The following is a 14087-nucleotide window of genomic DNA, read 5'->3' on the forward strand; positions in this document are numbered from 1 at the left end:
TAACTTCCACTTTATGAATTAAGGTTAGTATTGTCTCAAATAAATCATCAATTGTTATATATTTTTTTTTAAAAATATCGCTAATAATTAATATTCATGTAAAATATATTTTAAATTTTATTAATTATTAAATAATAGAATTATTAATTATCCGACGTTGAACGAAGTTGGTTCTCTCAATTTTCTATTAATTATTAGAATTATTAATTTATATAATATTAATCTATTAGAGGGTCGACTGTACATGCTAATGTTTATAAATTTAAATTAGGGTTAATTACATATAAAATCATGATATTTGCGTCAAGTTTCAAAGATAAAATAACTTTTGAAACGTGTCAATTAAGACACCACCTTTCATTTTTTTTCAAAAATAACATCGGTGATTTTTAGTGGTATTTTTGCTGACGTGGCATGACACGTGGCATGACACATGGCAGACCCATCGGCTGTCCAAGTCAGCAAAATTTCACCAAAAAATATGCCTATGATAAAATTGAAAAAAAAAATGAAAGGTGGTGTTTATAATTGACACGTTTTAAAGGTAATGTTATTTTTGAAACTTGGTGCAAATGTCATGATTTTATATGTAATTAACCCTTTAAATTAATAACAATTGATTGAGAGTTTTACATTTTTAGGTACAAATTTATTTATATCAATATATGAAGGCTTGGCCCAGTAAGCTAAGCTCTAATGATATGTGTATGAGGTTGAGGATTCGACCCTCAGCACTCACGGGCAGTGTATTTAAAAAATATCTAACATTAACTCCCGCTAACCTCCTCTAACAATTAAAGTAGGCTATTTTTGACAAAAAAAAATATATAAAAATATTTATTATTTATCTCTATATATTTGTCTCTAGTGAAAACTTTTATCATTTTAATTTAATATTTTTATTTACGCCTATTATTTATTTTTAATATATAGACATTTGTCATTTAAATACTTTTCTAATACTAAGCACTTGTTATTTGTCTTTAAACACTTATTTTTTTTATAATGAACATTTGTCATTTTATATTTTTTTATTAGTTATATTTAATATATAAACATGTAACATCTAAATTTAGGCACTTGTATTTTATATTTAACTTTTTTTTTATCACTTTAAAAGAATTATTTATGTTGTTTAATTATTAACATTTTTATTATATCAATAAATAATATAAATATTTTAAGTCCTATTAAATAATGAATTAAAATTTTATTTTAAAAGTATAATTAATAGGATATAAAACATTAAACATAAAGATATATGTTTAATTGTATTTTATTTTAATTGTTTTTAGTTGATATTTAGTTTTTTTATGAATAAAGCTTTATTAAATCTATAAGAAGTGACAAAAAACTCCACTAGTCAAAGAGTTTACGCCACTTAAGGCTACGATTCGGAGGAGGAGAAAACAAGCTAAGAGAATAAAATACTACCCGAATTTATATACAAGTCTAAATCAGAAAAAAAAGAAGAAGAGAAGGATGCTTACATTTGTAATAGAATGCTATACTATGTAAGTATCGAAAAACTGCATACCTTTTTCGCAGACAAATGCTTTTGCTGAAAATATTTTGTATTCTGATATTTTCACATTCTCTAAATAAAGATCCATCAAGTCATAGTCCAAAAGTTTATACAAATCCTGTTTTAAACAATATCGATCCATTAAAGTTTCAATTATATGCTCTCTTTATTTGATATTTAGTTTATCTTTATTTTCTCTTTAATTGTTCGCTGGTTGCTTGTTGGTTTTCTTTTAGTTGCTTTTGAATTAGATATGATTGCTCGTTGCTCTTTAGTTGCTTATTAGTTGCTCGTTGTTTGTTAGTTGTTGTTTTTTATTTATTTTAATTGACTTTGATTTTGCTTTTTTTATTACCCTTCGATTGCTTTTTCGTTTTTTTGTTGGTTGCTCGTTGGTGCTCACGGTATGAGATATTATTTACTATATTTTATTGTTTACTATTATCGACTAACATTATAAATCCATTTGAATGATAAATAATAAAATATTTTTATACTCTCGTCGCACATATGTATAATATAAATGAGTAGTGTACATTTATATTATTTATATTTTTTATTTTATAAAAATAGATGATATTTAGCATAATAAAAGATAAAAGAGACTATATTATTGATAAATTTAAAATTATATGAAAAGTAATAATATATATATATATATATATATAGTGATTTGATAAAATAATAATAATATACTATATAGAAAAAAATTAAAAAAATTAAAAAAATTAAATGTTTCAATGTATAAGACAAGTATTCACATTTAAAGAATTAAATATTTAAAAATAAATAAGTATTTTAATGATGTAAATAATTTTTTTAATTTTTAATGTAAAAATTAAATATTTTTATTATAATACTAATAACACTAATATTTTAAAAAAAGTGTGTAGTAAAAGTTTAAATTTTAAAAAAATATTGAAATAAAAAAATTAAATATAAATATATTAAGTCAACTAATCTATTAATAACATGTAAGTAGCATTATTATTTATCAAAAAATAATTTAATGACTTATATATTATAATATGTTGTCAATGGATTAGAATTAGAGGAAAATATGGGTGGACTAGCCTTAATAATATGAGAGTTTTTCAAAAATACCCATACTGTCTATAAATATTTTGAAAAATACGGTTTGACCAGTTTGGGTTGATTTTTACGGTTTGACATTTAAAAGTTGCGAAATTACACTTTTTGAGTTGAAAAATACGGTTTTTATTTTAAAAAACCAGTAAGTTTACTATCGGGTTACTAACAGTTTACTAACGGTTTACAAACAAAAAATTTACTAACGGTTTACTAACATTCTACTAACGGTTTTTATATATAAAAATACGGTAAATCTCCTATCAGTTTACTAACAAAAACTTTACTATCAATTTACTAAATATTTACTAACAGTTTACTTACTATCAGTTTACTAAAAAATAAGTTAATTTACTATACGTTTACTAACAGTTTATTAGTTTTACTAAAAATTATAGCTAATTTATTAAATATAAAGCATAGTTATATTTAATAACCGTTTACTTACAGTTTACTATCGTTTTATTGAATAATAAATCAGACTCCTGAAATAGAAAATCTCTGGTTCTATTTTCTCATGAATGGTTTCGCAAAAATAATTAATAAAACTTTTAGTAAACTACTAATAAACCGTTAGTGAACTGCGTGACTCCCAAAATTATCAACTACCCATTTTAATCAAAAATCCAGCACTGATTTCATCATTAGCAAACCACCGCAAACCCATCAATTCAAAAAAATCCACAAAATCTAGGAAAACCTCAGCCGCCACAACCATCAATCAACAACCCATCAATCAACCCAATTTCATAACAACAGATTCTAAACAACCATCACCGCACCTCTAGCAGAAGAAGAAATTCCATCACCGACGCAGAAATTTCAAGTTTCGTCTATTAAACCATCGCTGGAACCGTTCGTTTCTTTTTATTTCTTCTTCGAAGAAACAAAGAGGAGGAGGAGCGTTGATGACGATAAATGGAAGATTCGTGGAGCAGCAAAAACAAATGGCACCGTAATTTTCAATAGCAGAAACGTAGGAAACAATTTTAGAAAGTATTATTCAACATGAACATTTGAAACAGTAAAAGTGAGATTAATTAGGGCTTCCACAGTGTACCATCTAATTTCCTCTAATAATATTATAGCAGCATATAAGTGCAAAGCTAGCAGGTCAAAAAGAGTGGAAATGCTAAAATTTTATTTGAAGCGTGTAATTGTAATCCTGTGGACGAAATCAAGTGTATCTGTAAATACCCCAATTTAAAAGAGACGATGACAAAAGTATTTAAAATTTTAAAAATATTTATAAAAGTGTCTGTAAACTTTTTTTATTTACAAAAATACGACTGATTTAAAATTAATTACAAAACTACCAAAAAATAAAAATTATTTACAAAAGTACGATGTCTATAATGTCGGTATAATTATGGTATAATTTCGGAATATTAAAACTATAAATTAGATAATTTAAAAATAGTATTTGATTTATTATTGGTATAATTTCAATATATTTCCGGTATATCGATTATAAAATTTTATATATATTTTCTAGTTGATAACATAATTGTTTTATATGTATTTTTCAGTGTAATTGGTAATGAACTAGAGAATTTGTATATTGTTGGTATAGTTTTAGTATATTGTTAGTTTAATTTTTAGTATACGATGTGGTGTAATGTTGGTGTAATAATAAAATTTTCAGTATATTTTGATGTATATACTCTTGGTATACTGTTGATATAATTTTGGTATATTATTAATTTAATTTTTAGAATACGATTTAATATAATTTTGATAAATTTTTATTTAATATTAATAAAATTTCAGTATGCATAATGTTGGTCTAATGTTGGTCTAATTTTGGTATAATGTTAGTTTATTAGTATACGGACATTATACTTACAATATACACCGTATGTTTGTAATTATTTTTAATTTTTTGATACTTTTATAAATATTTTTAAGATTTTTATAAATGAAAAAAGCCAACATGTAGTTTTGTAAATTATTTTCATTTTTTTTGATAAAAGGTGTAATTTTCTCAATTTAAAATGGGGTTTTTTACACAAATCCCCTAAAAATGCTATGGTGTTTCACTTTTTCCTCACCATTTTAATTTTGGCAAAAATCTCTCAAAAAAAATAAAAAGTTTACAAAATCCCTCATAACCCAAAATAAAAGAAAATGAGACAATATTGTCCTTGATATTTGTCAACATTTCAATGGTCTATGTTTGAGTCAATCAAATGATGACACGTGACAAATCTAGATTTGGTTAGACAATCTAACCAACCGCCACCGACCACCGGCCAAATTCCGGTCCGACCGGCCGGACCACCGCGGTCAACGCCGGTCAACGGCCGGACCACCGCGGTCAACGCCGGTCAACAGCGGTCAACCCGCGGTCAACGACAGTCAACTATAGTGGTGAGATTTTAAAAGAATTAAATAAAATATAAATTTGCCATTAGTAGGAATAGAACCCATGACCTCTCACACTTTGTCCATGTGTCTAACCATCAAGGCAAGACATGTTTGTTGTCTTTAATTACTCTTTAATATATATACATATACTCTTTAATAATGTATAAGGAAGCATTTAAACTAAATATAAACATATTAAAATGGTTGATTATAAATTATATATTATTATAAAATACTAATAAAATATTATGCTTGTTAAAATTTAAATTAATTTATTCTAATTAAATTAATACTAGTGTAAATTAAATATTAACTTAAAGTAAATTAAGTTAAAATAAATTTATAAATTAATGTATTAGAAACACAATTAACTTAATGTCAACTCGATATAAACTCAAAATAAATTATATAAGTTATTTTAGTTGATATAAAGTTAGTTTTTAAAATTATAATAAATTCCAAAAAAAATTGCTTTAAATTGACATGTAACCTTCATCAAGTTTTCATTGAGTTGACATTAGATTTATATCGAGTTGACATTAGGTTTACGTTGAGTTGATATTAAGTTACATTTCAAAATTAAAATAATTTACTATTTCGGATTGACATTAAATTTATACCGAGTTGACATTAGGTTTGCATGCATTGACATGAGATTTACACTGAGTTGACATTAGGATTACATTGAATTGGCATTAGGTTTACATTGAGTTGACATTGAGCTGTCATTAAATTGATATTAAGTCGATGTTGAGTTGATATTAAGTTAATGTTTAAAATTATAATAATTTACTAAAACATTTACTTTGAATTGACATGTAGTTTACATCAATTTTACATTGAGTTTATATTAGATTTACATTCACTTGACATTGAGTCGACGTTGAGTTGATATTAAATTTAATTTATATTAAGTTTAAATTGAGTTGATATTAGGTTTATATTGAGTTGACATTGAGTCATCATTGAGTCGACATTAGCTTTACATTGAGTTGACATTGAGTCGACATTAGTTTGACATTGAGTCGACGTTCAGTTATTAAGTTTGCATTCAGTTGATATTAATTTACATTTCAAAATTAAAATAATTTACTAAAAAAATACTTTGGATTGAAATTAGGTTTACATTGAATTGACATTGAGTCGGCATTAGGTTTACATTGAGTTGACATAGAGTCGCCATTAGGCTTACATTGAGTTGACGTTGAATTATTAAGTTTACATTGAGTTGATATTAATTTACATTTGAAAATTAAAATAATTTACTAAAACATTACTTCGGATTGACATTAGGTTTACATTGAGGTGATATTGAGTTGACATTGAGTCGATATTAGGTTTAAATTGAGTTGACATTGAGTTATTAAGTTTACATTGAGTTGATATTAATTTATATTTTAAAATTAAAATAATTTATAAAAAATTACTTCGGATTTACATTAGGTTTACATTGAGTTGATATTAGGATTAAATTGAGTTGACATTGAGTCGACATTGAGTTGATATTAAATTTACATTGAGCTGATATTAAGTTAATTTTTAAGTATACTTACTAAAATACATTAAATTTACATTGAGTTGACATTAGGTTTACATTGAGTTGATATTGGGTCGTCATTGAGTTGACATTAAGTCCATATTGAGTTGACATTAAATTTACACAAATTGCTGTAATAAAAACTTAAATAATTTACTTTCAATCTACTATAGTTTATTTTTGAAAATATAAATTATAGAAAAATAATTTTATACAATAATATAAAATAATTTCATTTTAAATTTATAATTATTTATCAAAACATTTACTTTGAATTAACATTCAGTGAACATTAAATTTATATTGAATTTATATTGAGTTCACATTAAGTTTACTTTGAGTTTATATTGAGTTCACATTGAGTTAATATTAAGTTTATATTCAGTTCACTTATATTAAAATTACTTTCGGTTTATTTTATTTTAATAAAACCTTAAATAATTTACTTTCAAATTACTATTAGTTTATTTGTTATATTATAAATTACTTTTAATAGTATACATAATGAAGTTGACATTAAGTTATCATTGAATTGACATTAAGTCGTCATTGAGTTTATATTGGGTTCTTATTGAGTTTTCGCACACCACGGGGGTCCCACTACCACATATCCGACTACGACCACTAAACCATTATATTTTTCAATTTTAAAAAGTGAAATATTTTTACTAGTTTTACTTATATATTAATAAATTGTATAAAATATAAATATATGTATATTTTATTTTTTTATTGTATAAATATTTAATAAATAAATAAATTTAATTAGACTAATTTAATATTAAACTTATAATAAATTTAAGTTAAGTTGATATTTAGTTGATATTTAATTTACATTATAAATTAATTTCATTCTATTAAGTTAATTTAAATTTATAATCAGTTATACATATATATTATAGAGTAAATGTTGACAACAATTAGCCTTTGGCTTAATGGCAAAGCACAACCTCTTTTTTATAAGAGGTCAAAGGTTCAAATCCCCTCAATCCCAAAATGGTGTTTTATTTAATTTTTAATTATCTAACTAAAATTGGTCCAACCATTAAAAATGGTTAGACCACAAACCATTAATGGTGGTAGTCTGGGCGTTGACCGCGGTCGTCCGTCCGTTGACCGGCGTTGACCGCGGTGGTCCGACCGTTGACCGGCCAATAATGGTCTGACCGGTGGTGGTTCGGTTAGAATTGGCCCGGTTTATGTAAAATGAGGAGAAATTATTAGGTGTAATGGAAACACAATAGGTAAAATACACCATAGGGATAGAATAGTAATCACAACTATTAAAAGGTAGAGATGAAAAGAATCTTTTAAATTGAGAGATTTTTGCAAAAAAAAAAAAGTTGGGTGATTTATACAAACTTTTGAGTTTTTGGATGATTTGGTGTAATTTTTTATTTAAAATGCTTCAAGCCCGGTATGGGCCCGTCCCGTACATGGCCCATAAACATGTCTAGTTGAATACACTTTACTCAAAAGTGTAAGGGGTTATTTGCACGTACGCCAAACTCTCAATTGTGAGACTCGCCATTAACATGCGCTAAACAATTTAGTTTGGAGTGAGTCAACTGAAAAGAACAAAGAAACTCCGCAATGGTGGTTTTTGCAGCTATGACCGGAGCTACCAAAACCCTAATAGCTCTCTCAATTCTCTCATTCCTATTCATTCTTTCCAATTCCTCGTCTTCTCCAGAGATCCAAGTCCTCAACGCCGAGCGTAGAGTAAGCTTTGATCTGCAAATTAAATTCATTTAATCGCATTGTAATTATATAATTTCTGTATTTGAATTTGTATCTCTGCTTTATTATTTTTAATTACTGATTTTGAAATTCAATTTGTGCATTGCTAGTGTGTGTTATGGTGTGTTGAATTGATCTAGTTTTAAATAAATGTTTACAATTAGTGAAAGGAGATAACTTAGTATCAATTAGGGTTTGTAGTTGTTTCAAAAATGGTGAGCCTTTTCTTTTATGTCAGCTTTGTGTATGTTCAATTCAAGCTATTTTCCCGCACGGGTTTTGTCTAGTGGTCTAGCCTCGGCCATCTGGGTGCCACGGTCGCGGGTTCAAATGCCGGCTAGGCCCTTTCTAATAAATAGAGTGGTTGGTACTGGAATGTTTGGCCATTATAGCCCGGAATTGTTAGGAATGTGTGCTTGCGGGTGGTTCACATCCCAGGGCTTGACACCGATCCGGGCTTCGGCTCGGGGAGGGAGTCCTTGTCACAAAAAAGAAGAATATTCAAACTATATGTTGCATTTGAGCAAATGTATTGAACTTTTTGTGTTTGTTAAATTTTCAGTTTGCACGATGATCCTTTGATTTATTTAAAATGGAGAGTTGGAGACGAATCTGTTAGATTTTGAGTTGTATTAATCAACTTGCTTATGATGATTATGAGGGATTTTTTTAAATGTTAATGGAATTAATTTTGTTCTATTTCTTTGTTGATAATGGTTGCAGATTGACTTGACTTCTCATATTATTAAGGTCTACTTGACTCTGAAGGTAAATGTCTTTAAACACTGTTATTACTGTATTTTTGAGGCTTGAGCATGCATAATTTCATTAAGGTTTTATGGGTGCAATTTGTTCGATTTATCTTTATTCTATCATGCTGTTTTAAATTTTAATCCATTTATTGGCAATGCCCCTAATAATTTGCATTCAATTGTGGAACTTGTAATGTGCAAAATTTTGTGTTTGATCTCATTTGTAGCATTGCACATTCATATATATTATATATCCTTTTTGCAAAGTTTACCGATGACATCTGTTCAATTTAGTATAAAGGCGATTCTTAAAGGAAGTTTTGCAATACTGTGATGTATACTTTCTACAATTTGATGATTTTCTTTATGAATTTGTATATGTTTATGTGATATTTTTAACTGACTGTGGATTGTACAGGTTGAGAATATCGGGACAGCTTCTGCTTCTGAAGTTCTTCTTGCTTTCCCACCTACTCAAGTTGATCATCTTGCGGTGGTTAAAGCACAAGCAGAAGCTGGCAAGCGGAAGAAGAAAACTTATGTGCCTCTTGATGTAAAACCAACAGAGCGACCTGATGCACCAAATGGAGCTAAATACTTTACCATATATTTGGTCAATCCATTAAAATCTGGTGAAACTGCCACTCTGGAAGTGTTCTATATATTTACACATTCTTTGGAACCTTTTCCAGCTGAAATAAGCCAATCAGAACCACAGCTGGTATACTACCGTGATAGTGCAATAATATTGTCACCATACCATATCAAGAAGCAGACAACTTTTATCAAGACACCGAGTGCAAAAGTGGAATCATTCACTAGAGTGGAACCCACTAACCGTGCTAATACAGAAGTAAAGTATGGGCCATATGAAGACCGTCCTCCTTATTCATTTTCTCCAATAATTATTCATTTTCAGAATAACAATCCATTTGCTGTTGTTGAGGAGCTTGTGCGCGAAGTCGAGTTATCTCACTGGGGCAATCTTCAGATAACAGAGCATTACAAGTTGGTTCATGCTGGTGCTCGACACAAAGGTGTTTTCTCAAGGTAGGTTCGCAATTCATTGAAATTATTATTTCAATTTTTTTCCTGAGCTCTAAAATACAGTCTTTTATCTTTTATTTTCTCCTTATCATGTTAAATTGGATTTCATATGTGATAATTGTTTTATCATACTGTTTCTCATTTTAATTATTCTACTTAACTAATTCTCTATTTGAAATTAGTTGAAGGTTTTTTTCTCTCTGTTTCGTTTCTTTTCTAGTTCCAACTTTGTGATGATAAATAATTTGTTAAATTTCCTTTCATTTTTTTTTTTGTATATTTTGCATGCTCTTGGTACTAGCATGCAGTACTGTTATTTATTGTATGTGAAGATCTTAGATCAACATCAAAAATGGCCAAACCAATTTTTATGAAGTCTTTCTACTTCAACTTCTTCATCTTCATTGTTTTGTCAATTCACATGCATGCATTTCTTAATTCTTACCATAGTTGTGAGATAAATGCTGCATGAGGTGCACAGCCTTGTGCCTTACCCACTAAAGGTGGCAAGATCACAATGGAAGTATGGAACACACTTTAACCTTTAGACATAAGGCTCAGGTGTTCCTTTGTAATAATTACATTTTGTTTTTAACTGATCTTTTTTGATTTATCACAACCATTCATATTAAGATTGGTATAGACTAGTCCATTTTTGATCCTATAATTTTTTTGAAAAGAAAATAGAAGATAAAATTTCAAAAACAAGAAGAAGAATCATGTTACTTGTGAAATTTTCTGAGCATAATCATATCATTAATATTTCATTATGGAAGCTAAACTCTTTTGGGCCATTTCTGTTGTATGTGCATATGGGTGTCTGTAGGTTTTTTTCCTCACATATACTTTACTAGTGACACATGTCACATATTTAATGAATGAACTAACTTTTAAATATATGAATTATGTTTGTCCATTCGTCGTTCTTGAATTTATTTTTCTATATTTTTAATTTGTTCTTTCAATGTTCGAAATTCTGAAACTTCCTTTTTTTTGGCAGGGTTGAGTATCAATCTAGGCCAGGTTCTAGTGGTGCATCTTCATTCAAAAACCTTATAGCAAGACTACCACCTAGGGTGCATTCTGTCTACTATCGAGATGAAATCGGGAACATTTCAACATCTCACTTGCGTCTGGAGTACAAAAAGGTATTGAGATCATTTTGTCCTGACCTCTTTTTTTTCTACTGGCATTTTTTAAGTTGCTTTCTTTAATTGCTAATAAGAAAAGAGAAGATTTATCATCATTTTTATCTGCATAAAAGTACTATTAAGATTCTTTTTTCTTCCCATTTTCTTTCTGCTGTCATTCTTGGCATACCTTAATTTTATTGCTCTTTCTATGCTATTTCAGTTGCAAGGTCATTATAAAAAATACTGTGGATTATGGTTTATTTTAATTGAAGAACATATGACTTGTTGGCTTGTTGCAAATGAAGAGATATGAGATTCAGTGTTTATGTTATATGGTTTGATCTTCGAATTTGCTGACTCAACATTTTTCTGAACAGTCAGAACTTGAAATTGAACCACGATATCCATTGTTTGGAGGTTGGAAATCTACCTTTGTCATTGGGTACGGGCTACCGTTGCAAGATTTCCTGTTTGAATCTCCTGATGGGAAGCGTTACCTCAACTTCAGCTTTGGCTGTCCTCTTGTTGAGACTGTTGTGGACAAGTTGACCATCAAAGTGGGTTTATTTCCTTCTCTGAATCCTGTCGTTATTATCTATGGCTGTTGTTAATTGAGACCTTTTCTCCACAGTTTTTAAGACATTCTGATGCATACTGTTTTATTTCAGATTGTGCTGCCAGAGGGATCCAAAGACCCTTTAGCTGTGGTTCCTTTTCCAGTGGAGCAACACTTGGAGGTATCAAGTCCTTTCTAGAAAATTTGTTTACTTACAAATATAGGCACTCATTTTTTGCACATCTGTTTACTTGCGATTGTAGCTCTATTTGTTGGTAAGTACAGATAATTATATTGTTCATTATTTTATAAGCTGTAACCAGAAAATTGTGAATTTTGAATGTTTGGACTTTAGAATTTTCCGATAAAAAAAAAACTTTAGAATTGTCCTTTGGATGAATCTTTTGTTTGTTTCACAAGTCCTTCATGTAAATCTTAAGTTTCTATTTATACACATATCGACCCATATGTTTTTCTGAATTCTGCTGACTGAGATGATTACAAATTTTGGAAATTTGCAGAAAAAGTATACATACCTAGATATCGTTGGCAGGACTGTGGTAGTTTTGGAAAAGAAAAATGTGGTCCCGGAGCACAACACTTCTTTCCAGGTAATATGCCGTTTTTGTACATGTACAGTGTTTGTTGTTGTCCTCATCTACCATTATGTTATCATTTTTTGTTAAAATATCCTGGTTCTGTGAAGGTTTAGGTTATGCTAAAAGAAATTTTGAAAAACATGTTTTAGGACTAGGAGGCAGACACTCATCATTCATGCAACTTGTTAAGTGGCATATAAATGAAACTATTAGCAGAATTTCACCAATCCAAGTACGAGTCCACTGGTTGATTTACTTGATTTCATAAAAAATTACTAATCATGTGATTTGGATTTATAAACAGCAAATAAATACATCAAAATTGTAACATCATTTTATGGCTGTAGATAGTGGTAGTCTGTGCGTCAACAATGTTACTGAGTCTCTTAAAAATTGTAAAACCAAGTTCCTTGATATGAGTCATCTATGTTGCACGGAAACTTGTCGCGTCCTACATTTCAGCATTTTGTTTTCATGTCAATCCCGTTTCAGTGTTTTCCGTTTCAGCATTTTTGTTTTTGTGCATCATAGTGGGTCATTGTGCATAATGTTTTCTTACTAGGCCTCATGCTCGGCCAACTATAACTAAGTTGTATGCCCTCTAAAATGCAAGATTCTTTTGATTTACCTCATAATTATAGATCAGTCTTTCCATTTTGAAAATTTTACGGAACTACCCCATGCATGTTTCCTCTTAACTTGAATTCGACAATAGCCATCTCCTTTTCTCTTTAACCTGCCCATACTGATGTATTTGTCAACTTTTGCAGGTGTACTACACTTTCAACCAAATCTTCATGCTGGCAGAGCCATTGATGCTGGTATCAGTATTTTTCTTCTTTTTTATTGCATGTGTCGCTTACTTACACATCGATCTATCCTTGCACAAGCAATAGAACACCCCAACATGGCTATGATATGAGTGCGCAACACACTACTAGCTACGGTACCAAATTGTTGCTGGATTCTCTCCTTCGAATGATGTCACTTGTCAGCCAATCTTTCCCAGCTTCAGATACCGGAGCTAAAAAAGATCTAGAGAATTAATTATGGACCATTTTTGTTTAATTTTAAAATTTTGAGGGCTTATGTAGCAAAAGTAGTTCTCAGTCAGAATTTTGAAGTTGTAAGCAAGACTGAATTATTACATTGAACTGTTGTATTCATACATGAAGTGTAAGATTCAAGCTTAAAATAGTTTGTTATTTTTATTTTGTCTCTTTTCAGTTCAGATTTTTGTTTTTCCAAATTGCTAAATTGGACAGTACATCAATAGTTGGCCTTTGTAGTAGTTTATCATGATTCATGAAGGATTAGGACCCTCTAGTGATTAAGTTTATTTTATCTATCATGAATTTAAGGACGAGCGCAGTTACTTGTACACTCCTAATGTTTACCTTAGAACAAAGGATCAATTCACCCCCTCAACTTGGCACGAAATATCAAATGAGTCATTTTTGCCGCTTTTGGTACAAATAGACCCAAAACTTGCGTTTTCGTATCAAATCAACCCCTCGTTCGTTCTTGTCCACTCTCAGCTTGCGTTTGAAACACACTTTCCTAGTTAAAAGATTAAACTAATTCTTATTATTTTAGAAAAAAAATACAAATTGATACCTAAATTTTTAAAACAAATTACAAATTAATACCTAAACTTAAAAAAATACTTAATTTTTTCTTAAAAAAAAAATTAATTTTTTTTTGGAGGAGCAGCTCCTTCGGCTCACCATGGAGCAGACCCA

At 29.1% G+C, this 14087-nt stretch overlaps 1 protein-coding gene across 1 annotated transcript; it reads left to right on the plus strand.

Moving 5' to 3' along the window:
- The first annotated feature begins 8032 nt into the window (after nt 1–8032).
- Nucleotides 8033–13556, plus strand: LOC126661123 (dolichyl-diphosphooligosaccharide--protein glycosyltransferase subunit 1B). The gene is made up of 8 exons (XM_050354914.2): nt 8033–8240; nt 8982–9026; nt 9429–10060; nt 11058–11205; nt 11568–11747; nt 11859–11927; nt 12268–12357; nt 13116–13556. The coding sequence occupies exons 1-8, from the start codon at nt 8112–8114 to the stop codon at nt 13239–13241; spliced, it is 1419 nt and encodes a 472-aa protein (XP_050210871.1). The 5' UTR covers nt 8033–8111; the 3' UTR covers nt 13242–13556.
- The last annotated feature ends 531 nt before the right edge of the window (nt 13557–14087 follow it).

This window comes from Mercurialis annua, linkage group LG8 (assembly GCF_937616625.2).
Source record: "Mercurialis annua linkage group LG8, ddMerAnnu1.2, whole genome shotgun sequence".
NCBI lineage: Eukaryota > Viridiplantae > Streptophyta > Magnoliopsida > Malpighiales > Euphorbiaceae > Mercurialis > Mercurialis annua.

Excerpts from the sequence above, each read along its gene's own strand:
- LOC126661123 (XM_050354914.2), top strand. The coding sequence starts at position 8,112 with ATGGTGGTTTTTGCAGCTATGACCGGAGCTACCAAAACCCTAATAGCT. Across the intron at positions 11,206-11,567 it reads TGCGTCTGGAGTACAAAAAG|TCAGAACTTGAAATTGAACC; the intron begins GTATTGAGATCA and ends TTTTCTGAACAG. Across the intron at positions 12,358-13,115 it reads AGCACAACACTTCTTTCCAG|GTGTACTACACTTTCAACCA; the intron begins GTAATATGCCGT and ends CAACTTTTGCAG.